Source organism: Perognathus longimembris, chromosome 2 (assembly GCF_023159225.1).
Source record: "Perognathus longimembris pacificus isolate PPM17 chromosome 2, ASM2315922v1, whole genome shotgun sequence".
Lineage (NCBI taxonomy): Eukaryota > Metazoa > Chordata > Mammalia > Rodentia > Heteromyidae > Perognathus > Perognathus longimembris.
Genome location: NC_063162.1, coordinates 19,694,036 through 19,721,147, shown reverse-complemented (window position 1 = coordinate 19,721,147; position 27,112 = coordinate 19,694,036). Strand labels below are relative to the sequence as shown.

Genomic DNA, 27,112 nt, shown 5'->3' with positions numbered 1-27,112 from the left:
ATCTCAATAGGTAGCCCAGAACAGCCCCAAATCCACTATGATGGCCCAGGCTGGCTTTAGACTTGTGATCCTCCTGCCTCTGCCAGTGGAGTGCTGGAATTACCGCTTCCAGGGAGTCTCAACGTAGAGGAGGCCTCAATCAAAGGCTCTACCCACATGGCCAAAGCGAGGGGGTACTTTTCATGGTCTGTTTGCCCTTGCTTGAACTTCGGAACCTGGGGCCATGTCTCCCTAAATTATATTATTCTGTCCTCTTTATCCCATCAGAGTCCTGTGTTCAACAATTGAATCTGGGGCAGGAGGGGTGGGGATCACGGCTGTTCTTGGAGCAGGACTTGGTAGTGAACCACTAGGACAGCGACTCTGAGCTCTGGGCACAGCGTGGACACCTGCAGACCATGTCGTGCAGTGATGCGACCAGGGCATTGTCTAGAGGTGAGTCCTTCCAATACGGGCTGGGGTGAGGGGGAACTATCAGAAAGGGATGCTGATTATCTGACTTCAGCCTGTCGATCAGCAGAACAAGGAATGAATTAGAGGGCTCCCCTGTACACGTTATGTGCAAAAGTGTCCTGTCTAGGACGTGGGAACTGGATTGCAGAGCACTGCTGGAGTCTCTGGGAGGTGAGTGAGCCCCTCTCTCCATGGGGCTAACCAGCCTTTCTGTCCCTACCCTACAGGATCCTGTCCCCCTGGGCCGGTTCCAGAAGGTGTGATCCGAATTTACAGCATGAGGTTCTGCCCCTACTCCCACAGGACTCGCCTGGTCCTCAAGGCCAAAGGAATCAGGTGAGGAGTTGGAGTGCTGCTCTAGCAACCCCCGGCTGCAGAGCGTGGGAAAGGGTCTCATTTTCTTTCTTCCAGGGCCAAGTTAATAAATAATGAAGAATTTTTCGCCCTCCTGAAATGCAGTGCTGTATCTATCCATGAAACTTTCCCTGTGGAGTAAACTAAAGGATAACATTGGTGAACTGGTTCCCTTTCTCCCCTCCTCAAAAGCTTGTTTAGGAAGGCCACAGCCGAAGCCCCTGAGGCAGCCTCTGACTGCTTCTTCAATAGAGTCCCCTTTCGCCCACCCCAGACATCTTAGTGCAGCTTTGTCCTACGTTTTTCATTGCACTACTGCCCCCAACATCTTCTCATTTGTTCCTCTTTCTCCCGTACCTGTCCCCTCAACTTCCTATCACTTTCGTACTACCCCCACTCCCACCAAAAAATATGAGTGCTCCAAGACAGAGACTTTTTTCATGGACTAGGAGAGTGCATTCTCTTAGGAGCTACTCCAAAAAGGGTTAGATGAACCAATTGTTCCAAATGCTATAGTAGCAGACACTGCTATTAAGAGGTGTCAAGAAGTTTCCAACGTACCTGTGAAATGAGCCCAACATTCCTTCTTTCCAGAAGGAATTGGGAGGGCTAGCTCCTGCAGGTCTAGATTTGGAAGTCAGAGCAAATTTGTTGGCATCTGGACCACAGAATACAATGGAGCTGAGACGGAAGTACTGAGAATGTGTCATTCTAGGCCTTGGCTCTGGTCTTGGAGAATTCATCATTAGAGTTGCTTCAGAGTTTCAGACTCATGTCAGAGAATAGACACCACAATAGAGATGTTTTAAATAAAATTAATTCTGCCTTGTTCAAATCTACTTGGCTATGTGGTTGGTTACCTATCTTTTTTAAGAGAAATATAACAGTAGCTCCATTTCGTGGATCATTTTGGGGACAAAGTAGCAGCTTAGGAACTGATGAGAATATTCCTTTAGCTCAAGGGTTCTATTTGGACCAGATAATTCTTTGATGATTGGGAAAGGCACTGCCTGTAAAATGTTTCAGATTTCCCAGTATTAAGTGGGAGAATCCTTTGCTACTCCCAGCTGTGACAACCAAAAAAATGTCTCAAGACCTTGTCACATTTTCCTTGGGTAGGGTAGATCTCACTTGAGATCCACTGCCTTTAATGCATCACTTAGGTTGAGCACAGAATGTATGTATTTGTTTCCTTTAGTCTCTTTAAACAGTGTGCATGTAAGTGTGTGTGCTTCTAATAACTTTATAGACTTGAACCCCTAGCAGTAATAATTATTAATAAGAATTAACAAATGTAGTGTATGTATTGCATGCTAATGTACTGATAGTCCCAAATATTTTTTATTTAAATTTATTAATTAAACAAATTTTTTTTGATAAGGTGTTGTGCAAAAAGTGTACAGTTACATAGTAGGGCAGTGTGTACATTTCTTGTGATATCTTACACCCTGTTTTTCTTTCCCTTCCCTAGGTCAGGCAGACATATACAATACCCAATGTACCAAGAACATATACAGTAGCCACATGGCCTACGCCAAAGAAAATTTGCCTAGGACTTTAAATGCAATGTCGACATTAGACAATATGTCGACAGTAGTCTTATAAGAACGTACATACATAGATTTTGAGCTGTTGTATTCCACTGAGAGGTCAATTTTTGACCTTTATATGTTGAGTAGTTGTTTGGTTTTAGTTACATAATGTTGGGTCGCTGACCCAAACCTGTGGGAAATACCATTTGACAAGCAGTTTTTGGTTTCACAGACCTGGTCTCTACTGTCTCTCCGTCACCCCATCTTAACAGTCATATATTAGGGAGATCATGCCCCTTTGTTTTCTGTGTTCTAGGCTTGTCTCACTCAACATTATTTGTTCAAGTTCCAATTTCCATTGTTCAAGACCATTTCCCTGCGAATAACAATATTTCACCATTCCTAATCACTATGTAGTATTCCATTGTGTATAGGTACCATATTTTTTGGATCCATTCATCTGTGGAGGGGCATCTGGGTTGTTTCCATATTTTGGCTATTGTGAATTGTGCAGCGATAAACATGGAAGGACAAATGTCTTTTTGATATCTTGGGACCTGTTGTTCAGGATAGATGCCTAGGAGTGGTATGGCTGGGTCATAGGGTAGGTCTATATTGAGCTTTTTGAGAAACCTCCATACTGTTCTCCAAAGTGGTTGTACTAATTTGCACTCCCACCAACAGTGGAGAAGGGTTCCTCTTTCCCCGCACCCCCTCCAGCATTTGTTGTTGCCTGAGTTCAGAGTATAGGCCATTCTAACTGGGGTGAGGTGGTATCTCAGGGTTGTTTTTATATGCATTTTCTTTACTACCAGGGATGTTGAACATTTCCTCATATGTTTCTTTGCCATTTTTATCTCTTTTCTTGTGAAGTCTCTCTTTAGCTCCTTTGCCCATTTCCTAATTGCTTTATTGGGCTTGGAGGGGCTTAGTTTTTTGAGTTCTCTGTAGATGACAGATATTAGGCCTTTGTCTGTTGCTGTGCTGGTGAAGATCCTTTTCCATATGGTTGGCTGTCTTTCTGTTTTGGTGGCTATGTCCTTAGCTGTGCAGAAACTTTTTAATTTGTAGTAGTCCCATTTGTCGAGTCTCTTCCCTATTTTTTGTGCCCCTAGGACTATATTCAGGAAGTTCCTTCCTGTGCCTATACGTTCTAGCATCTTTCCTACTCTGTCCTTCAGTAGTTTCAAGGATTCAGGTCTGATATTGAGGTCCTTGATCCATTTTGAGTTGATCTTGGTGCATGGTGATAGGCTTGGGTCTACTTTGAGTTTTCTGCATATGGTTGCCCAGTTCTCCCCGCACCAGTAGTTGAAGAGACTATGTTTATTCCATTGTATGTCTTTAGCTCCTTTGTCGAATATCAGCTGACTGTAAGAGTGCGGTTTTATTTCTGGGTCATCACTTCTGATCCATTGGTCTTCCGGTCTGTTTTTATACCAATACCAGGCTGTTTTTGTTATGATGGTCCTATAATAGAGCTTGAAGTCTGGTATTGTGATACCTCCTGCATTGCTTTTTTTGCCTAGAATTGCTTTGACTATTCTAGGTCTTTTGCTGTTCCATATGAATTTATGGATTGCCTTCTCTATTTCAGTGAAGAATGTGACTGGGATTTTGATAGGGATTGCATTGAATTTGTATAACAATTTGGGCAATATGGCCATTTTCACTATATTGGTTCTGCCTACCCATAAGCATGGGAGGTCTTTCCATCTCCTTGTGTCTTCTTTGATTTCCCTTATTAGATTTTTATAGTTCTCATTAAATAGGTCCGTCACGTCCTTGGTTAGGTTGATCCCTAGGTACTTTATTTATTTATTTTTTTGGCTACTGTAAATGGAATTGTTTCCATAATTTCCTTTTCTGCTTGTACATTGCTGGTGTACAGAAAAGCTGGTGACTTTTGTGGACTGATTTTGTATCCTGCTACTTTGCCAAAATGGTTTATTAGGTGTAGGAGTTTGGGGACTGAGTTTTTTGGGTCTTTCAGATATAAGATTATGTCGTCTGCGAATAGGGATAGCTTGATTTCTTCCTTGCCGATATGGATCCCTTTGATGTCCTCCTCTTGCCTTATTGCTATGGCTAGGGATTCCAGCACTATGTTGAAAAGAAGTGGGGAGAGTGGGCATCCTTGTCTTGCTCCTGAGTTTAGGGGGAATGATTTAAGTTTCTCTCCATTTAATATGATATTAGCAGTTGGTCTGTTGTATATGGCTTTTATTGTTTTGAGGAATGTTCCATCTATTTTTTTTATTTTTTATTTTTTTGGCCAGTCCTGGGCCTTGGACTCAGGGCCTGAGCACTGCCCCTGGCTTCTTCCCGCTCAAGGCTAGCACTCTGCGACCTGAGCCACAGCGCCCCTTCTGGCTGTTTTCCATATATGTGGTGCTGGGGAATTGAACCGAGAGCTTCATGTGTAGGAGGCAAGCACTCTTGCCACTAGGCCATATTCCCAGCCCGGAATGTTCCATCTATTCCTGTTCTCTCCAGAGCTTTTAATAAGTATGGGTGTTGTATTTTGTCAAAGGCTTTTTGGGCATCGACTGAGATAACAATGTGATTCTTGATTTTAGTTCTGTTTATGTGGTGAATTACGTTGATTGATTTATGGATGTTGAACCATCCTTGTGACTGTGGGATGAAACCTACTTGGTCATGATGTATAATTTTCTTGATCAGTTTCTGGATCCTGTTAGCTAATATTTTATTGAGGAGCTCTACGTCTGTGTTCATTAGTGATATTGGTCTGTAGTTCTCTTTTTTTTGTTGGGTCTTTGCCTGGTTTGGGAATGAGTATGATATTAGCTTCATAGAATGAGTTTGGGATTTCTCCCTCTATTTCTATGTCATGGAAGAGTTTGAGGAGTATTGGTATTAGCGCCTCACTAAAGGTTTTATAGAATTCACTGGTGAATCCATCTGGGCCTGGGCTTTTCTTTGTTGGGAGGTCCCTGTATCTCGCTGTAAGTTATTGGTTTATTTGGTTGATTTATTTCTTCTTGGTTCAGTTTGGGCAGTTTATACTTCTCTAAGAATTGATCTATTTCTGTAAAATTATTGCTTTTTAGTGAGTAGAGGTTCTGGAAATAGTTCCTTATGATTGTTTGAATATCGTGTGTACTTGTTATTTTTCCGGTGGAGTCCCTGATTTTACGTATATGAGTCTCTTCTCTTCTTTTTTTTTTTTTTTTTGTAAGTCTTGCGAGGGGTCTGTCAATTTTATTTATTTTCTCAAAGAACCAGCTTTTAATCTTATTTATTTGTTGAATGGTCTTTCTATTTTCAATCAGATTTATCTCTTCTTTAATCTTTGTGATCTCTCTCCTCCTAGTCATTTTAGATTCTGTCATTTCTTGTTTCTCCAGTTGTTTCAGTTTCATCATGAGGTTATTCACCTGCTTTGCTTCCATTCTTTTAATGTGAGTGCTGAGGGCAATGATCTTGCCCCTCAGTACTGCCTTAGCTGTGTCCCATAGGTTTCTTTGTGATGTATTTTCATTGTCATTGTGGCTTATGAATTCGTTAATTTCATCTTTAGTTTGGTCTGTGGCCCAAGTGTTGGATAACAGTGTGGGGTTTAGCCTCCAAGAGTGTGTATAGCCTCTGTGGTAACCGTTGTTATTGAGGGTTACCTTTATTCCACTGTGATCAGATATAATACATGGGATGACGTCAATACTTTTGTATTTGCTGAGGTTCTTTGTGTGGGCTATGACATGGTCTATTTTGGAGTATGATCCATGTGCTGCTGAGAAGAAGGTGTATTGGGTCTCTGTAGGGTGGAAGATTCTGTATAGATCTGTCAGATCCATTTGGGATATGGTGTTACTTAGGTCCTCAGCTCCCTTGCTGATCCTCTGGGTGTTGGATCTGTCTCTTGGAGAGAGTGGGGTCTGTCTCTTGGAGAGAGTGGGGTATTAAAGTCACCCACTATGATTGTGTTTGGGTCTATCTTGTTCTGTAGTTCTGTGAGAATTTGCTTGACATATGTAGGGCCTCTTTTGTTCGGTGAGTATACATTTATCACTGTGATGTCTTGATTCTGGATTTTTCCTTGTATTAAAATATAGTGGCCTTCTTTGTCTTTTTGAGTTGCTTTTAATGAGAAGTCCAGCTTGTCTGAAATCAGGATGGCTACTCCTGCCGTTTTGGTAGGTGCATTTGCTTGGAAGATCTTGCTCCATCCTTTCATTCGGAGCCTGTTTTTATCCCTTGCTGTAAGGTGGGTCGCTTGTAGACAACAGATGTCAACTTTTTGTTTGTGGATCCATTCTGCCAGCCTGCTCCTTTTTATCGGAGAGTTTAAGCCATTTATATTCAAAGAGATCAAGGATAAGAGTGTTTTTTCTCCTTCCATTCTCTTGCTGGGCTGTTTTTCCTCTTTTTTTTTTTTTTTTTTCTTGTCTTTAGTGAACTGCTCTTTCTGTTGGGTTCTGGCTATTGTAGTTTCTTTCTGTTTCTGTCTGTGTGTCCTGTACGTTTTCTGTTGGGTGGGATTCCCGCCTTAGAATTCGCTGTAGGGCTGGTTTTTTATTCACGTACTCCTTTAGATCCTCTTTGCTATGGAAAGATCTGGTTTTCCCCTCGAATGTGAACTCCAACTTCGCTGGATATTTTATTTGAGGTTGACAATTGTTGGCCTGTAGAACTTGGATGGTGTTCTTCCACTCTCTTCGCGCGTGGTAGGTTTGTGTGGAGAGGTCTGCTGTTATTTGGATCCTCTTCCCATTGTAGTAAATTTCTTTCTTCGCTTTGGCTGCATTCAAAATTTGCTCTTTATTCTTGAGATCTGAAGTCTTGAATATTATGTGCCTTGGGGTGGCTTTTCTGAGGTCTGGTCTGCCAGGTGTCCTATAGGCTTCGGTTACCTGGATGGGGTCCATTGTTAGATTGGGGAAGTTTTCTGCAATAACTTTATTGAGAAAATTTTGAAGCCCTCTGCTCCTGTATTCGGCTCCTTCTTCTATTCCAATTATGCACAGATTATATCTCTTGTCTTTGTCCACTAGCTCCTGGATTATTCTGCCTTGGAGCTTTACCATTTCTTGGAGTGTGGTAATTTTCTGGTTCTTGTTGGCTGCATCATCGTCCAAGAGAGAGATTCTGGATTCAATATGGTCAATTCTTTGTGCTGTGGATTCAATTGTGGAGTTTATGGATGTCAGAGAGCTATGTATGGTTGCCAGATCAGCTCTGATCGTGGAAATTTCTTCCTTTAAAGAGTTGTATTTTAGATCTATTTTTTCATGCATTTCACTTCTCAGGATGTTAAGATCTTCTTTGATGGAGGTTTGCATTGTATCCATTTTTGCTTCCATTTCTTTCTTGGCTTCCTGGATGTCCTTCGAGACTTCTACTCTGAACTCCTGGAATTGTTTTCTGATTTTGTTTCTGAGGCTTTCCATCATTTCTGTTAACAAAGCCTCAGTTGATTTTTTTATTCTCCATCTCCTCTTCAGTCGTGCTGCTTTTTGGAGCTGGCGAGTTGGCTTGCCCTTTGACGAAACTCGTTATATTTCTTTGTGATTTGCGCATCTGGAGATCTGTGGGTGGCTTCCCTGGTTTGGCTTTGTGCTGGTTCAAGCTGGTCCATCAGTGGGAGGCTAGTTTGTGTCCTGGCTCTGGGTTTGAGTTTGGTTGTTGCTCTGGGGCCGGTGTTGTTGAGGGGCGGCCCACCCACTTGTGCAGAGATGCGCCTAGCAGAGCGGGTGCTGCCACCTGGGGGCCCTGCCCACCTGTGTGAAGTGCGCCCACCAGAGCGGGCACTGCCGCCGGGGGGGGGGCCCTGCCCACCTGTGTGAAGCTCCTGCAGCGGTTTGGGCAGGAGATCCTCTTGCTGGAGGGCTAGCACGCTGGCCCACGCTGGCTGGGGACGGGGGGTGCGTGTGTGTGCACTCCAGTGCTTCTTCCAGGGGCGTGCTGCCCCGAGCTGCTGGGGGGCGCTTGTGCCCTCTCGTGAGTCCGCTGTGTGTGTGTGTGGGGGGGGGGTATGCATGAGCCCCAGGTGGGCCAAGTGTTCGGGTGCGGGTTGGTGCCCACAGACTCTGTGCCTCAGCTGTGGGGGGAGGGGGGGGCGTGTGTTCGGCTCAGTGGGCCTGTGACTGCTGTTCAAAAAGTCCGGGAGGACCAGACGCCTCAGGCGGGGCTTCCAATGCCCACTGATCCACGGGGGCCAGTGTGGCCCGGCTCCGGCTCCTCTGCTGGCTCCTGTGTCCTCCCAGAGACTGGGGGGGGGGGGGAGCCCTTGCTGCCTGACTTGTGGCTGGCTCCTTTGTTCCCTCGGGGTAGGGAGGGGGAGGGAGGGAGCTCTAGCCTCCTTGCTGGCCTTGGGTCTCTGCTAGAGCGGGTCTCCCATGGGGGGGTGGGTAATGGGGAACTTACTGGTCCCGGGTTGTGTGAGCGGGCTCCTCGGGGCTGTGGTGCTGGGGTTCCGCGATCAGTCGTTTGGTGGTGGCGTCCCTGGCTCTCCCCATCTGCGCCACCCGGTTCCCCTGCTGCCTACGTCCTATCCCGGCCGTTCTGTCCCGCAGCTCCAGTGTCTCTGTCGGTCTGCACTCAGTTCTGGGGTCCGTGGAGTCCTGCTGTCTGGAGTCTGCGCTCCTGGCGTGACTTTTCGGCAGTTGGTTTGCTGGTCCCCTTTCCCAGCCTGGCCCTGTTCGGGCCAGGGTCAGCAGGTGGGGGAGAGTATCCCGGAGATTTTCTGGCTCTGTGGAGGCTACAGGCTCTTCTTTTTTTGCTCTTTTTCGTTTCCTGAGTTCCTCTGTTGCTTCTGGTTGTTGGGTTTGCTGGATTCTTGATGGGGTGGTGGGTGCTGGAGTTCCCAGTTCACTATTCAGTTGGAGCGAGTTGGGGTGCCTCCCTACTGTGGTGGCGCCATCTTCCCTCCAGCCCAAATACTTTTTACATAGTAACTTATTTGATTACCAAAGCCATGCCAAGAAATAAGCACAGTTATTACACTCTCCCTTCACAATTAAGGATATTGAGTATGGAGACATAAAGTAATTTGGCTAAAGTGTCAAACTAGACTGCCTGGTTTGATGTCAGAACCTGTGCTCAGAACTATTAACACGTACCATATTTTGAGGGCTGGGTATGTGGCTCAAGTGGTAGAGCGCCCGCCTAGCTAGAGTGAAGTCCTGAGTTCAACTGTGAGCACATACCCTTCAAAAGTAAAAAACAAAAACATATTTATCATATGCTTTAGTAACTGGTAATGCAAGATCTCTATTTTTATTTGTTGTTATCATACTTTTTGAGACAGAGTCTTTCTTTGTATCCCAAGGTGGCCTTGAACTCCAGATCATCCTGCCTCCCTTTCAAGAGTGCTAGGATTTCATGCACTACCACACATGGCTAGCTTTGTATTTCAAAGTTTTAGGGTTTTAGGGTATCCTAAATGCTCTCATGCCATTGTGAAGTGTCTGTCTGGGTTTGACTTTGGTGCTGCAGCTTCCCAGTAGAGGGTATTGGACCTGAATAATGAATGACATGAAAACCATAGAAAACAAGTCACAGAGCATCTAACTCCTCATTGCAGGATTGAAGACAATGATGCCATATATTCTATACAAAACATAAACTTTAGAAAAAAGTGCTATAATTACAAGTCTTAATTCCTTTGTTTTTTTGCTGATCATGGGGCTTGAATTCTGGGTTTGAGTACTGTCCTCAAGCTTTTCTGCTCAAGGCTCTACCACTTGAGCCACAGTCTTACTTCTGGCTTATTCTGTGATTAATTGGCAATAAGAGTCTCACAGACTTTCTTGCCTGGGCTGGATTTAAACCATGATCCTTAGATTTCCACTTTCTGTAGCTAAGGTTACAGATGTGAGCCCCTGGCACCTGGCAGAAGTCTTTATAAATTGACTATTTTTGTTCTGAAGGTGGGTATCTGTTTGCTTATGTTCCTTTCTCTTTTTTTTTTATCCTATCTTCATTTCCTTGCTTCTTAAGACATGAAATTATCAATATTAACCTGAAAAACAAGCCTGACTGGTACTACACAAAACACCCATTTGGCCAAGTTCCTGTGGTGGAGAACAGCTGTTGTCAACTGGTCTACGAGTCAGCCATCGCGTGTGAGTACCTGGATGATGCGTTCCCGGGAAGAAAGCTGTTTCCATATGACCCTTATGAACGAGCTCGCCAAAAAATGTTATTAGAGCTATTTAGTAAGGTATGTACAATTATAAAGAATCACTTACATTCAGTTTTACTTTGTGTTTTTGCCCTAAACTTCCACCCATTCTGATTCCCCAAGAGTTTCAGCAGAATAAATTGGCAGAGGAGTACAATAGGTTATGACTACTCCAGCCAGGCTTGGAGACCTAACTAACTGTTCTGTGCTTTTCCATTTCAACTAGCATTGACAGGAGGCATGGTTAACCACATGAAATGACCATGAGACCCGAAATGGGAATATTGAAAGTACAGAGATCCTTTAAAAGGCAGACTTTTTCAGGCTTCTGATACAAAATATTGGAACGAGGAGATTGCCCATGGCAGGGGACTGCCTTCTGTAAGCAGGGCAAGAGAACCATCTCTGGGGAATGTGATGAACAGAGAAAAGGGGGGCAGTGATGGAAAAAGTGACGGAGAAATGTCAGGAAAGCAAATAACGTGGTGATATTAATAGCTCGCTCATATTGAGGGCTTAGGTACTGCCCTGAATTCTTTCTAGAAGCTAACTCACTTCCTCTCGTGGCTGCTGCCGTTTGATGTGGGTGAGGGTACCATTCCCATATTCATTTTTCAGATGAGAACACTGATTCTTAGGGAGGTCAGGTGTCCTGGTTATGAATTACAGCATAGAAGCAGCTGCTCGTCAGCAGCACCACGAGCCCTTGATAGAGACCCTGGTTTGCCTGAGGGTGCTGCAAGATGTGGGTTCCTGGAAACACGTAGGCAACCTGGTGTCCACCCAGGGTGGGGCATTGGTGTGTGGGTGCTAGCTTGTTAGGCTGGAGATAAAGATCCCCACATCTATGGGCAGAGTGGGATCAAGGAGTCCCCACAGACGTCTCTACTATGAACCCATATCTTTGACTAGGTCCCACATTTGACTAAGGAGTGTCTGGTGGCGCTGAGATGTGGAAGAGAATGCGGTGAGCTGAAGGGGGCCCTGCAACAGGAATTCTGCAACCTGGAAGAGGTACACAAAGGGGGCCCGCTCTCCTGCCAGACTCAGTCGTCTGGCTGTGATGTGTGGATGCTTGCTTCCCACTCTGGGGCTTTGGGATTCTTTTTGAACATCTGGGAAGGAGGGGGAATCAGGACCTGAAATGAATGTTGCTTCTCCTCAGCTACCGCAGTCCCTCAATATCTTTGTGTGGCTCCTGTAGCTTTTGTCCACAAGGCTGAGTTATTGGGCAGGGATTGTGTGGGACCTACCTGCTGTGAATTTGTCGTCTAAGGGTTTAATTTCTCACATAAAGAAAAAAGATAGAGGTAGGAAGTTCAGAACGTTCCTTTGCTAGATTTCTTGTGAAGTTACAAGAGATTGGGGCTTCTTCCCTATGGGTTCTGTGATCTTTGGTACATGGTTAGCATCCTTAAGATGACAAAATATAGCTGAAATGGTGAAGTGCCTGCCTATTGTGCAAATTCAAAGCCTAGTTAAAAAACAAAACAAAACAAGGTAGATTGTGGAACTGTAGCCATGGAGCCATTATTTCCTTGTTTTGGTCCATGGGCTGTGGAAAGGAGAACAAAAGAAAACATGGCTAGAATTCAGTTGTAGGGACATACTATCTGCAGAGAAGGTTGGGAAATTAATTTCCTAGCTGAGACACAGCTTATGAGGTGGCAAGGAGGTCATCTTTGTCTGTGGGTCTTCATCAATATGCAGCATTGGGAACTGCTTACTACTTACTCCTTACCCTGGAATTATCTGGAAAGGGTCTTTGACTTCCTTTATCTTTGTTCTAGAAACCAATCCATTTGTGTGTGTGTGTGTGTGTGTGTGTGTGTGTGTGTGTAGCTTGTTGTCCCTTGGTTGGCACCCAGTAAGATGAGGATGATAACCAGGAGATTGGTGGGTGGTATACAACTCTTTGAAAAGATTTTTTTGTTTTTTAATAAAGAGTCTTGAGCCAGGTGCTGGTGGCTCATGCCTATACTCCTAGCTCCACTCAGGAGGCTGAGATCTGAGGATCATGGTTCAAAGCCAGCTTGGCCAAGAAAGTCTGTGAGACTCTTATCTCTAATAAACTACTCAGAAAGAGCCAGAAGTGGTACTGTGGCTGCAGTGGTAGAGTGCCAACCCTGAATACAAGGAGGCTTAGGGACAGCACCCAAGTCATGAGTTTAAGCCCCAGGACTGGCAAAAAAAAGAAAAGGAAAAAGAAAAAAATAGTCTTAATTTGTAGTTTGTGGGTTTCAGTGGTTATATGATCTCCCACCAACACTGGTTGTAAGTTGCTAACATGCTATCTCCAAACTCACAAACGAGGGCCGTGGGGCATGTCCTGCACAGGAGTAAATAGCACTGAATATGTAGTAACTGAGGCCTAGAGACACCTCTGTTGACTTGCCCAGGTTTGGGTAGCCATCACACATGCTATTTAAGCATCATTGAATATTAGGCATTGTCCCAACAGGGTTCAATATGGTTTTATTTTTTCCCCCATAGATGTGAATACGAGTATTAGCTCTTTGCTAACATGTACTCAATATCAAACATACCCATGGACTTGAATTATTGATTCTCTGAATACCAATATACTGACTCTAGAAGGTTTTTGTGAAATTGAAACTTGTCAGAAGGATTCTGATAGAAACAATCCCTTGCCTTAAAGAACTCTTTCACAAGGTTTTGCACAATCAGGATTTTATCTGAGCTCAAAACACATTGTATGCATTTGGTCCCACGGAAGCCAAGATTCTAGTGCATGATCTGCCCTGTTATCACTGAGCAAAAGGCTGTTTACGTTTTGTAGCCTTAAACTTGGATACATTTTTTCCCTTTTGAAAAGAATTGTCCTAACGGACATTTGACTTTTTCTTTTAAAATAGTTTCATTCAGATTGAGGACTTCTTGCTTTTATTTATTTATTTTTTGACAGGTCCGGGGCTTGAACTCAGGGCCTGGGCACTGTCCCTGAGCTTCATTTTTGCTCAGTGCTAGTGCTCTACCACTTGAGCCCGTAGCACCATTTCTGGCTTTTACTGTTTATGTGATACTGAGGAATTGAGCCCAGGGCTTCATGCATGCTAGGTGAGTAAGCCACAAACTTCTTGCTTTATAGACACATTTTCTACACTATATTTTATACTTTTTGAGCTCTGTAGTGTTATTTAACCAGCAACCTGTTCACTTGGTTGTTTTGGTCTGAACACTGATAACGTGTTTTCTAACATTTGGGATGCCCTAGTTTAACCATGCTTGAAATCTGTCTGCAAGTAGATTTTCTAGCATGTTTGGACTCATTCATCTAAGCAGCATACATTTTTTTTAGCTGTCTTGTTTATTTTATGGTATTACAGATTTTTTTTTGGCATAACACTTGAGCCAGGCTTCCTTTATTTACCTTTGTCGATCTTAATGCAGCAGAACCTTTCAGAGGTTCTTTTGCCACCAATAACTTCATTCAGAGCATTTTTCATTATGGAAGTAGTCAAATCCAGGCTTGTTTGGGGTGGAATTACATTCTAGACTGTCCAGACTTCTCTGGGACTGTGGACAGCTGCTCTCATTCTGTCTTCCTGCGTTCATACAGCCACTCTATGGTCTGTCTACTGCATGGTCTTATCCCAGTCATCCTCAGACTCAGTAAAGGAGAGAGGAGATTGTATAAGTCACCCTAAACTAGCCTAGAAGGAGGGAGGACTTGCCCAGCAAGTGGAGACTTCTTCCCCTAGCCTGAGGTTTGAAATCTTGAGAACCACCACTTACCTTCTAAAAACTCACACATATTTCTGCTCAGGGTTGAGTACTTTACTGATGCTTTTGAATAAGGGCTTGTATTATTACGTAGTGCTTGCTCTGGCAGAGGGCTTTGTGTCTTTTTTGTTGGTGTGGTGGAGGTTCTACTTTGAAATAATTCTACAAAGATTTATTTCCAAGATGAAGAAGAAAAAAACAAACCACTGGGACTGGGAATATGGCCTAGTGGCAAGAGTGCTTGCCTTGTATACATGAAGCCCTGGGTTCAATTCCCCAGCACCTCATATACAGAAAACAGCCAATGGCTCAAGTGGCAGAGTGCTAGCCTTGAGCAAAAAGAAGCCAGAGACAGTGCTCAGGCCCTGAGCCCAAGCCCCAGGACTGCAAAACAACAACAAGACCCCCCCCAAAAAAACAACAACAAAAAAACCACTGTCTCCCTCCTCTGTTATGTGTGACAGCTAGGAAATGGAGGTCAGAGATTCTTTGGTAAATCATCACCAAAGCATTGGTGGTAAAGAGCAGGCAGGTGATGGGTATGACGTTTGAAGCTCAGTTATTGAGGCTGAATCCAGAAGTCTGAGATCCTAGAATAGAGATTTTGAAAACTCCTGAAGAAGTCTAGGATTCCCTTTTGTGAATCTTGCTTTTCCTAGATTTGTTTCCTTCTCTCCACTCTCATAGAGGTAGCTATACCATTGCGCCTTGCCAATCATGACCACCAGAGGGAGCCCTGCACACTTCTTTCTGCTCACCTATGCCAATCTAAGTATGGATTTTCTTCTTTCACCCTTCTGGGGGTGCCAGATAGTCTCTGGAGAAAGAGAAGAGGCTTTTCAGGGTCAGGGCTAGAAACAGCATTTCTTCATCATAGAGCAGTCCCTCCTTTATTGGCACTGCTCATATCACGTGTGCAAGTCTTATTTTTCAGTGACTTGGAAAATAGAACATTTTAAAATAGATTTTCCTAATATTGCAAAACATCAAACGCCTTCTTTTCTTTCTTCCTTCCTTTCTTTTTTTAAAATTTTACTTTGCTGTATCTGGGATTCCAGTAAATGTCAAAATTGATTTGCTTGGACTAGGACTTTTCTAGACCACTCCTGATTTGTAAGCACAAGAGTTAAGAAGATGTGCTGGAACCCATTGGTTTAGCTTTGGCTCTCCTTGTGTGGTGAAGGTCAATAGCAAGTTGCAGACATACATTTCAAAGTCAATGATAAGAATTTGGATAATTGCATCGGTTCCTGAATATAAAGGACATTTAGAGCTATGGGAATCTATAAAGACTGAATTATTTGTTTCTTTCCCCTTTAAGCCAGAGCTTACTTATGTAAGACTGAAAAACAACCACTGTGTTGTGTGTTGAGTTAAATCCTTCTCTTTTAATATCATCTTTATAGCTTCTTGAACATGATGATACTGTTTGAGCCACAGTTCCATTTTCAGCTTTTTGGTGGTTAACTGGAGATAGGAATTTCATGAGCTTTCTTTCCCGGGTTGGCTTTGAACTACAGTCCTCAGATCTCAGCTTCTGAAGTAGGATTATAGGCATGAGCCACCAGTGCTCAGAGAGGGACCAGTCTGAGAAACACAAAGACTTAGACCAGGACAACAAGCAAGCTTTTCTCCCTACGGAGGGGTGGCAAGTAGATGTGCTCAAGGAGCCCTTGTCAGGATGGATTTGCTTTCTATAGATGCAGCCTTCAGGGGTCTTTGAGTCTTTCCACTCGTCACAAGAGCACACACTGAGAAGGACCAGACTCTGTTATGCATGTTTCTGTTTCTTCCTGCCAGGACCTCTGAGATAGGCTCTGATATTGCCGCCATCTTGCAGATGAGAACATAAAGGCTTGGAGGAGGAGGGAGAAGGAAACAAGTTGCACTGGGTTTGATGTTGAATCAGAGGTAAAGGCTAGCACAGGCCTGGGGCTCCTAGCTCCACAGCTCCCCTTCTTGATTACAAAGCCAAGACCATATTCCAGCCCAAGAGAACAAGCATGTGCGGAGTCTGTCCTTTGCTGGTGCCGTTTCTACCCAGCAACCTAACTGCCGGTGGCCTCAGTAAGCCTCTGTCTCCTACCAGATCCCTGGTATGTTAGGGTAGCCCACCTTCTCATCTCACCTGGGCCCAGGTATACACATCTGCAGCGAGGGGGACGTGGAAACAAGTAGTTGGCTTGGCGTGACTAGTAATCAGCACTGCACTTTTCTTTTGGAGAAGATCTTGCTCTACAATGATCCACCCCCCACCCACCTCTATGTTCAGGAACTTTCCTTTGGCTGGCTTTCTGGCTGTTGATAGAATATCTATTTTTATTTTAGTCCACCTACCTGAGTTGATTTATAGCATTTAAGAAAGATTTTTGACATAAAATTTTCATTATTTTAAAGTAAAAGTTGATGATGTTGACTGTCCAACAAGTATAATGTTTGATGAATTCAAGTGAAAGAAAAAGTTATGCTAGAAAAATAATGTTGGGGGCTGGGAATGTGGCTTAGTGGTAGAGTGCTTGTCTAGCATGCAGAAAGCCCTGGGTTCAATTCCTCATTACCACACAGAAGAAAAGGCTGGAAGTGTTGCTATGGCCCACATGGTAGAGTTCTAGAGGAGCAGAAGCTCAGGGACAGTGCCCAAATCCTGAGTTCAAGCACCAAGACTAGCAAAAAAAAAATAATGTTGGAATCTAGGAAGCCTATTGAACAGTAGTTACTGTTCTGTCCTGCCTTGGCTTTGAACCAGTTTAAAAAAAAATCAAGCTGGGTACCAGTGGCTCACGCCTGTAATCCTAGCTCTTCAGGAGGCTGAGATAGGAAGATTGTGGTTTGAAGCCAACCTGGCCATAAAAGTCTGTGAGACTCTTATCTCCAATTAATCACAGAAAAAGCTGGAAGTGGTGCTGTGGCTCAAGTGTTAGCCTTGAGCAAAAGGAGCCCAGAGACAGCGCCCAGGACCAGAGTTCAAGTCCCAGGACTAGCAAAGAGAGAAAAAAAAATGAAAGAGAAGAAAAATCAAAAGCCTAAAATATAAAGAGAATGCAATATTCTCTTTGTTACTAGGAACAAGGGTCACAAAAACAGCAAGCAGGTTCTTAATGCTGGTCTTCAGGATCAGGCCAGGACTCCCATGGCCCCAAGTCATGTGCCTGGGGCAGGCCCGGGGCAGGCTCATTGACTCCAGGTTGAGCTGATCCACAGAGAGCTTTGTGTAAGGTTCATGGAGGAAACTACTCCAGGTTGAAGAGGGACTGGACTACCTTTGCCTCCGTTGTCCTTCCAAATTCTCCAGTCAGATGAGCCACTTTGTCATTCCAGTGTTGATAGGAGTAAGGAAGGACAGGCTGTAACTAGGAGTGTGACCCTAAAGGAGCTGGAGAAGACTTGAGGAAGAGAGAAGCAGCAGTATCCTAAAAACAGGCAGAATAACGGATTGACTTAGTTTTCTCTGTTTTGGAACGAGTCTGACATTTGTCTTGAGCATCTACAAATATGTCCACAGTTAAATTAACTTGCTGTTTTTCTGTTTACCTTTCTAGATTCTTGACTATCAGAATACCACCTTCTTTGGTGGAGACCGTGTAACCATGATTGATTACCTCTTCTGGCCCTGGTTTGAGCGGCTGGATGTCTATGGGCTTGCTGAGTAAGACATTTGACCATGGGGTTATTGACTAGCTTGAGTGACAATGATTGAAATGACTTCTGTGCCATGAAACCCCACTGTGGACATGTCCCAGAATGTGCATGCAACAAAATACCCCTACTGAGCTGTGTGCTGGTGGCTCACAAATGTAATCCTAGCTACTCAGGAGGCTGAGATCTGAGGATCATAGTTTGAAGCCAGCCTAGGCAGGAAAGTCTATGAGACTCATATCACTAACTGCCTATGGAAAAGCTGGAAGTGGAGCTGTGGCTCAAGTGGTAGAATGCTAACCTTGAGCAACAAAAGCTCTAGGACAGCTTCTAGGCTTGGAGTTCAGGCCCCAGGACCAAGATTAAAAAATACATCCCTGTAATCTCCTTCCATTAACTACAGACTGCAGATAAGACCCTGTATACAAAAGCCTCCCATGGTACTTCAGAGCCCATTCCGGCATCTTATGACCCCATCCTATCAACACACTGGCAGGGTCATCTGCAGCTCCCTCCATAGCCCCGCACACGGCTCTACTGTGCTACCCGGCAGACACACACACACACTTGAGTGATATCTCCCTTCCCTGCAGTATCTTCTCCCAATAGGAATGCCCTCTAAAGAAAAAATTAAAAACCTGTAATCCTAGCTACTCAGGAGGCTGAGATCTGAAGATCATGGATCGAAGCCAGCCCAGGCAGGAAAGTCCATGAGACTCTTATCTCCACTTAACCACCAGAAAACTGGAAGTGGTGCTGTGACTCAAAGTGGTAAAGCTCTACCTTTGAGCAAGAGCTCGGGGACAGCCCCAGGCCCTGAGATCAAGCCCCATAACTGACAAAAAAAAATACTGATATTAATATATTGATGTTCAAGATGGCAGGGCAGGGACATTTACAGCAGGACATAGCAGTGCTCAGGGGACTCGCTGGACGTGTGCTGTGGCCATTCGAATCCCCACCATCCCCTTGGGGAGGCCGCACAATCCCAGTGTTTGGAAATTGCTTCTGCAGATCACTAGGATGTTTAAACTCGTAGACATAAGCCACAAAAACATGACTTCCTGATGTAGACACTGAGTTCCAGATTAGGAAGCCCTGCCATTTGCCCTGGACTCCCACCCGCCTGCCAGGGGTCACCCTGCAGGCCTTACACCTGAAGTCCCTGATCCAGCGGTAGAAGACTTTGTCAGCTCCATTATTCCAAACCTCAGTATTGCTTTATCCATTCACACACACACACACACACACACACACACACACACACACACACATACCACTTTGGAAATTCCTTGTCTTTATCTTTCTCAGATCCCTGGAAGTATAATCTGCAAATGACCCAATACTGTTTGCTAGTAAACAAGGAAGTGCAGATTATCTGATGACCAGAGCCTCGGGTGACACATTTTTGATGCTACAAATACCAATGTCTACAACTTACACACACATACAGCTGTTCCCTGAATGAGTTTCCCCCAGTAAACAATCATGCTCAGTAAGATCACTGCATTTCTCCCAGATAAACCCATTTTGAGTTTTCTGCAAATCTAAAAGGCAGCCAGTGTCGCCTTTCCCCAAACCTCCTTTGGAGCTATGCTGACATCTCTTCTTGTCTTGCAGTTGTGTGAATCACACCCCATCCCTTCGGGTCTGGATGGCTGCCATGAAGCAGGACCCCACCGTCTGTGCTCTACTTATGGACAAGAACATTTTCCTGGGCTTCTTGGATCTCTATTTCCAAAACAACCCTAATGCCTTTGATTTTGGGCTAATTTGAGCCTCATGATACCCTCTCCCTCCCCACTCTAACCCCATCCAAAATTTTTGCTTGTCATGATTCTGCATCAAGTTATTTGAAGGGTCATTCTGTCTCTCCTCCTTTTCTTTGAGGTTCTAAATAAAAATGGAAACAGAAAATATATTGGTAACCCCCTTGTCTGACTCTTCTTCCCCAGAGCTTCTAGGAAGTGCCCAATGCTAAGGTCCAAAAACATGTTGAAATCTTGGGCCCCCTTAGCTTCTAGCTAGGTTTGGTTCTCAGATTATTCGTGATGGTGGTGGTGTTGGGTTTGAGGTCTGCCTATAACAGATGTTTGTCACCCTCCAAAGCAGTCCCTGGTAAGAGGGAAGCTTAGAGGAGGGAGAAGGAAGAAGAAACACTTCAGACCCAAATACCTTCTCTTTGGCAAAGGAGCGCTGCTGCCCACAGGGTCAGGCATGAGTGTCATTGCGTGCAAGCCTTGGCCATGCGCCTGGGTGACCCCGAGGGTCTTGTGACTGGAAAGAATTCCAAAGCAGGAAATGAAACACCCATTTATCATCCTGGACTAACTACGTCAGAATTTCGCTGGTACTGTCAGGGCACAGGATATCTCACAAAATGTTCTGTAGTCATCCTGCCTTTGTACACACACACACACACACACACACACACACACACACACACCATAGTCACAGTTAAAGGTCACTCTGCTGGATTGACGTCATGCATCTTTTTAATTCATCCCAACAACCTGCCTCTGATTACCTGTTGTAAACCAAGCCCAGAGCCATGGGAGAGACAACACTGACCAAGGCAAGAGCTGCGTGCCCCAGGAGTCCCTCATCTCTGAGCATCTTTTTTTTTTTTTTTTTTTTGGCCAGTCCTGTGCCTTGGACTCAGGGCCTGAACACTCTCCCTGGCTTCTTCCCGCTCAAGGTTAGCACTCTGCCACCTGAGTCACAGCGCCCCTTCTGGCCGTTTTCCATATATGTGGTGCTAGGGAATCGAACCCAGAGCTTCATGTGTAGGAGGCAAGCGCTCTTGCCACTAGGCCATATTCCCAGCCCATCTCTGAGCATCTTGGTCCAGGTTTTAGACCTGGTGGTTCAGGGATTGTCTTGCTTGGCTCAGCACCTGTGCTGCCCCTCATCCCACACAGCAGGCGGTGCTGCATCACCCATGGGCATGAAGGCAACCAAGAGCTGAGGGTGGCCAGCAAGCTGCCATCACTTCTCCTCAAGGAGAGACTTTCCCATGCTGTTTTATCTCAGTGACCCGGGACCGGCCTGTGATCCTTTTGGCTTTGCTTGTACTGCTGAGCATGCTGAGCATCCACACATCAGTGAAACACGGTAGTTTTTTGTTTTTTTTTTTGATGGTCCATGCCCACCGAAGAACCACCTGCTGCCACCTCCGCCTTGGCCTTCGTTCAAACCAGACTTCCTTTCTCTCCACATGTCAGCATGGGCCCTGCTATCTGCTGGCTGTGGGTATATTGTGCCCCATCTAAGTAGTTACCAGGTGTTACTCCATGCCAGTTGGACAGAGGCATGCTTCCTTAGTGAGATGGTCTGGCCCGGAAGAAGTGCTATGTGATGGGCCGTCTGCGGTACCATCTGTTTGCTCCGGATGTGGCTCCCTGCTGCCATGGCAACGGAATGCACGCAATGTGATGTGTGTGAATCAGTGTTCCCCTGGGAGCCCGGCTGGGCAGAAGGGAGTCATGTCCTGTGGCCTCTCCTGGGGCTGAGGGGATGGATCAACCCTTGCAGACACAAGCCATGCCTTCCAGCCAGGCTTTGCTAGTGAATCCACACTGCTGTCGATGCACTAGCTCCCATATGAAGGGCAGAGGAAACGGAGCTGTCTTCTACTCTGGTTGAAAGTAGGACTCAGCCTGCCAGAAAAAAAAGGGATGAGGCAACTAAATAATGCTTCAGGAAAAACTCACAGTGGGAATCTCGGAGCAGAGATAATATATACAGGTTAAAAATACAATAGTAAGAAAAAAAGCAGGAAATGTATGATTTTGTATCCTAGAGAGAGATAAATAAAAATTTAAACTGTGTGTGCTGATACTAGGGCTTGAACTCAGAGCCTTGATGGTGTCCTTTAACTTTTTTGTTCAAGGCTGGTGTTGTAATACTCAAGCCATAGCTACACTTCCTGCTTTTCTAGCACTGGGTGTATATCTTGTAAAAAGCCTTTTTTTTTTTTTTTTAAAGGCTAGGATTTAAAGTGAGAGCTGTGTCTCCTGAGGCCTGGAAAAGAAGATATGAGTTGAAGCCACAGCATTTGAGAGACCTCACTCTACAGATGATGTGAACATCAGAACGGACCGGAGGAGGCCATGTGCTTGCTGTTCCTTTCCTCAGAGGTTTTGGAGTAAAGCCCTGTCTGGACTGTCAAGTTGCATCCTCGCAGAAGAGGGGGCGGGCACAGTCACTGGGACTAGTGGTGGTGGGATGATGACTAAATGTTCCTTGAAATTCCTTCCAGCTTGCGAATTCTGATGACAGCCAACAGAAGCAATTGTGCATGGTAAAGTGGGTTCATCTAAATGGTAAGGCACAAGTTGGAACCTCCAAGCAGGGACTACCTGTATGTGGCATCTACCTTCCTCCTCCCTCTTTGCTGCCTGCCAGGGGTTGAGAGGATGATCCTTTTAAGCCCTTCTTTCTACTCTGTCCAGGTGTGGTTTGTCAAAGTCATGGAGGGGGCCTGGGCTGGCTGCGCTGTCAAGAATGTACCCTGGTCCTCTGAGGTTTCTTTCAACCTGGTGTTTTGTTATCTGACATCTTGGCAAGCAGCCAGCAACGCTAGTCCCTGCTCCCCACTGTGCCCACCCAGGTAAACCCACCCACCTCCAGGTTGTCCTCATCCCGGTGTCCCAGCAGCACCAGAAGTCCATCCTGTGACTAGATGTCAAGTCTTCCCAAACAGCTTGTTGGAGCTCTTGCAAATATGGCTTCCAACATGTGCTCAGCTCTTTGGAGCAGCCTCCTGTCTTTTTTTTGTTGTTGTTGTTGTTTTAACTGCGGGACCAAATAGATCTTCACCATAGACGTGAAGAACAAGGGATGAGACATTCTGGGTTCAAATCCTGCCTCTGCCACTCGGTCAGTTCCCCGGGCAAGCAGTGTTACCACTAGGGGCCTCAGTTTCTCATCTGTAACTGTGACTATCTTAATTGGAACTGCTGAGAAGTATTCCATAGGATTGTTAAACAATGACCAGATCATCCTTAATGCTTAATACTTGAGTGCATGCTCAGTACAGGGTAGACAATGATTATTATTAGTTACTGTGGAGTTTGTGAATGAATGATCAAACTTGAACTCCTTGTTCATGTTCCCATCACTTTGTAGAACTAGATGATTCCAATTGCACTGGCTTCACTCATGGTTTGGGGGTAGTTTTCTGATGGTTTCAGATGTACCGATTTAACTTCAATAATCTATGAGCCCTCTGAAGCTAGAGTTATCCATATGCTTCAACCGTCACTTCTCACTGTAAGGCCTAGTTTAATACTGAAGTTCTGAAACCTTGTTGATGATAAATTACCCTCTCCCATGTTCTAAAGGAGTGCTCAGGATCTTCCTCCTCCACCTTGTCTTAATAGAGGAAATCACTCAAGGGCACTTGTCAGTGCACAATTAAGGAAGTCTTTATTCAGGATCATCCTGCTAGGTATAGGGATTATAGCAGTGAGACAAAAGACTGTACTCATGCCAGTATAACATGGGCAAGTAGGAAATTTAAAGCCTAGGAGTAGAACCGGGTGGTAGGGGGGTAGTGGGTAACATATTAGGAGGGAAGCAGAGGGTTGTTAAAAGGATCTACCAGGATCCCTGCTGAAGCCAGGCCATGTGACCAGGCACCCCCAGGGACCCCATCAGGATGATCACATGCTGAGAGTGGGGGGCTCTTTCCTAAAGCTGAATTTTACAAGAAAATGTCAGATAGGCCTAGAAGGTTCAGAAGCCCAACCAGTATTTGTCAAGTGGAGAATCTTTGCCACTTCTTGGAACATCATGGCATCCCTGAGAGTTATAACTGAGCTATATGAAATAGCCACAGGGTGCCCAGTAACCAAATGGAACCTCAAAGGGCCCTTGGATCACCTAGCTCAAAGACAGGAGGGTCAAAGCTGTGTTCCATGGACTGTGGGATATTCTGCTGTTACTTCCTCCCACAAATCCACCCTGACCACAAATCCTCTTAGACCAGGGTCCTTAGCTCACGTGTGCCTGGCAGACAGCCTCCCTCTGAGGGCAATACTGTTAGTTCCCTGCCATAAGAACAAGCAGTGTGGAACCATTCCCCGTCCTGTCTTGGGGCCAAGGGGATCAAAGCAGCAGATCAGAGGTCAGCTTTGTGAGAGGGATGCCCCCAGGGCAAGACCCAGCCTCCCTCTCAGCACCAAGGGACAGGAGTGGGGTGTGAGGATCAAGAACTGCTAAGGGGTAACAGCCTTTGCTAAATGTGGGCTTAATACCCAGCTCAGGGGCAAGGAAATTAGTGTGCCCATGCATGTACAGACACACACACACATACACACACACACACACACACACGTGTTTGTGTATTTTTGCCCTAAAAGGTGGGTGAATGGCCACGTATTTGCTAAACAGAAGGGCTGTCACTGGGTGCTTCCGGTAGAGTCTGTCCCAGATGGCCTGAAGAGAACAGGGAGGTAGAAAGTGGTAGTGGATCTAGAGATGTCCTCTTTCAGTGAGGGTCAAAACTTCCTGAGCACGTAGTAGGTCTGGCCTCAGTGGAGAGATAGGGGACACATTCTGCCTGTGCCAAGGGGTCCCAAGAAAAGAGTCACATGTGAGAGGGGCGGGAGAGCACGATTGACATCCCTGGGTGGGCCAAAGTAGGAAACAATCCATCAGGAACTGTCCTAAGAGAACAGACAATGATGGCTGCTGGTTTTGTGGCTGTTGAGCTGTGTAGCACACACCTTTCCCTTAATCATCTTGGCAGCAGCACTTCCTTGGCTTTACAGTTGAGGAAACTGAGGCAAATTGTAGGCCTACAGAAATGCTTGAGAGTTGCTATGCTAGGATGGTACATGGCTGGGTTTGCATGGAGTCCCAGCTATTAGCTAATAAGGAGTTGGCGATTATCTGGAGCCTGTCTCACTGGAAGGTGTCAGGGTACCTAGTGGGCTGTCACATTGGAGTAGTCCTGGAGTGAGAACTTTTGTGGTCTTGATGTTCTTTGGGTCTCTCAGACTGCTGGCCTCAATGCATCACCTGTTGTCTTAGGCCGGCTGCTTGGGGCTTCTAGCTGTCAGTAGTGCTGGAGCTGAGCCTAGCTATTCTCAGCATCTGGGGTGACCAGTTTGGTCTTGATTCCTGGGATGGGGGTCTGAGGACACTATAGACTGGCTCATTGTGCCCTCTGCTGTGAGATCCTGGGGCTCCCTGCAGCCTCCAGGCCCCCTGGAGTCTGCATGAGCCTTGTCTTTTAGAAGCTACCCAAGGTCACCAGCAGCCCTCCAGCAGCACTGAACCTCATCCCACCCCCTGAAGGCAGGCAGGAGGCTGTGGGGGTGGGGAGTCATCTCTGGCCCACTGGGGATTCAGCCAAGCAGGACTGGTGGAAACAGGAAGTGGGTCTTTGCTTTCTATTTCTACTTACATGCAGTTACCCTGAGAACCCAAAATTATCCCTGACCCTGAGACCAAACCCCTTCTCTCTCTTCCTACTCCTGTCTTGCAAATCTCATTTATCTTTTTTTGGGGTGGTGGTGGTACAAGGGTTTGAACTCAGAGGTTCATCATTTGCTAGGCCTATGCTCTACCACTTAAGTCATACCTCCAGCCTTTTGGGCTTTATTTTTTGAGGTAGAAGCTTGATTTTTTTCCACCCAAGCCAGGTTGGTCAGTGATTCTCATTTATGCTTCCCATATAGTTGGGATGGCAGTTGAATACCACCTTTTCTGTTGCAATGGGGGTCTTAGCTTTTTTTTATTTTTTATTTTTTTAACTTGAGCTGATGTGAAATCTTGACTCTCCAGATTGCAGCCTCCTAGGTAGCTAGGATGTCACTCACTTTGCACTTCTGAGGCCTCCCTTTTCCCAGGGAGCAGAGGAGAAAGGTCTTTGACCACCACTAAAGCATATGTGGTTCTGTCGTGCTGGGAGATAATCTGTTGCTGACAGTTTTATTTTCAGACATCTTTGTCCAGCTGGAGAAGAATATGAGAAGGATGGCAAAAGCTATTTTCACCAATAAAGATAGGCCCAATAGGCCAGAAGGAAATAAACCAGCCTGGGCTCAGATAAATGGAGTACAAGCATTTGATAGACACACCGGTAACTGGGTCAATTTGCTTTTCTTTGGAGAGGTGCCGTTGTCTTTTTAAACTGGGGAACACTTGCTCTTGCTTAGCTTTTTCTGCTCAAGGCTGGTACTCTACCACTGACATCACACCACCATTTGCAGCTTTTTACTAGTTAACTTGCCCAGCTGGTGGATGCTCAGATCTCAGCCTCTGGAGTAGCTAGGATTACAGGTGTGAGCCTGCAGCTTGGAAAGGCACTTGCTTACCCAAAAGGAGAATGAAGGGATTAGATCTCAAACTGGAAGCCCATTCCTCTGTTCTTATGTTTCCCCAGGCCAGGCTCAAAAATCACACCCTCTCTTGCACTTACCACCCCCAGGGAGCCCACTTATTCTATAGCCATTAGGCCCCAGAACTTGGTGACAGAGCCCTTGGCTTATGCTTTTGTTCCCCACATTTGTGCCTGATCGAGGTAGAGCATATCTGTCGCTCACTGCAGGTTACATGCATTTTCCTGACTCTCCTGTCATGATGATTGAATAGATCTGGAAATAGTTTTCTTTCTATGGGACAATGCTTGGCGATGAATCCACATATGGCAAGTTGCTAAGAACCAAATATAGTTCCGAATAGTGATTCTGAATGAGCAAAGACTTGTTTCAAAACAGGTTTAGTGCTTAGAAATGCTCATTCCAGTGTTTCTAAGAGCACAGAAACACACACACACACACACACACACACACACACACACAACTTGAGTGTTCTTTGGGAGGGGAAGTTGGGTAAATTGGAGCACATTCATACAGACAGTAAGATAATGAGAGGCCATTTTAAAGAATAAGGTAGAACTACATGTTGGAAAAAAATGTCCAAGTTAGAAGGCATGAGGTTATTCACATACAAAGGAACAAGAGTGGGGGGGGGCGCAACACAAATATATACCTTCCTAGAATTTTCCTAGATATGTGCATGGCTGTATTGCTTTCACACATACACACACACACACACACACACACACACACACACACACACACACACACAGAGCAAAACACTTGGTAAAGGAACAAGCCATCTTTAGAGAAAGGTTAAATAACCCACTGTGGATAGCAGGGGTGAAGGGAGCTGGGGACAAGGCAAACTGATGGCGGTGCCTCTTGGCCTGTCTGCATGGGGCTCCCAGATGGCC

The 27,112-nt window shown here is 45.3% G+C and overlaps 1 protein-coding gene across 1 annotated transcript; it reads left to right on the top strand.

Annotated features, from left to right (window-relative positions):
- The first annotated feature begins 212 nt into the window (after window positions 1–212).
- On the top strand, window positions 213–19,865 carry Gsto2 (glutathione S-transferase omega 2). Its single transcript, XM_048335068.1, has 6 exons — window positions 213–435; window positions 681–789; window positions 10,302–10,524; window positions 11,398–11,499; window positions 17,769–17,875; window positions 19,486–19,865. The coding sequence occupies exons 1-6, from the start codon at window positions 399–401 to the stop codon at window positions 19,640–19,642; spliced, it is 735 nt and encodes a 244-aa protein (XP_048191025.1). The 5' UTR covers window positions 213–398; the 3' UTR covers window positions 19,643–19,865.
- Window positions 19,866–27,112: the final 7,247 nt, after the last annotated feature.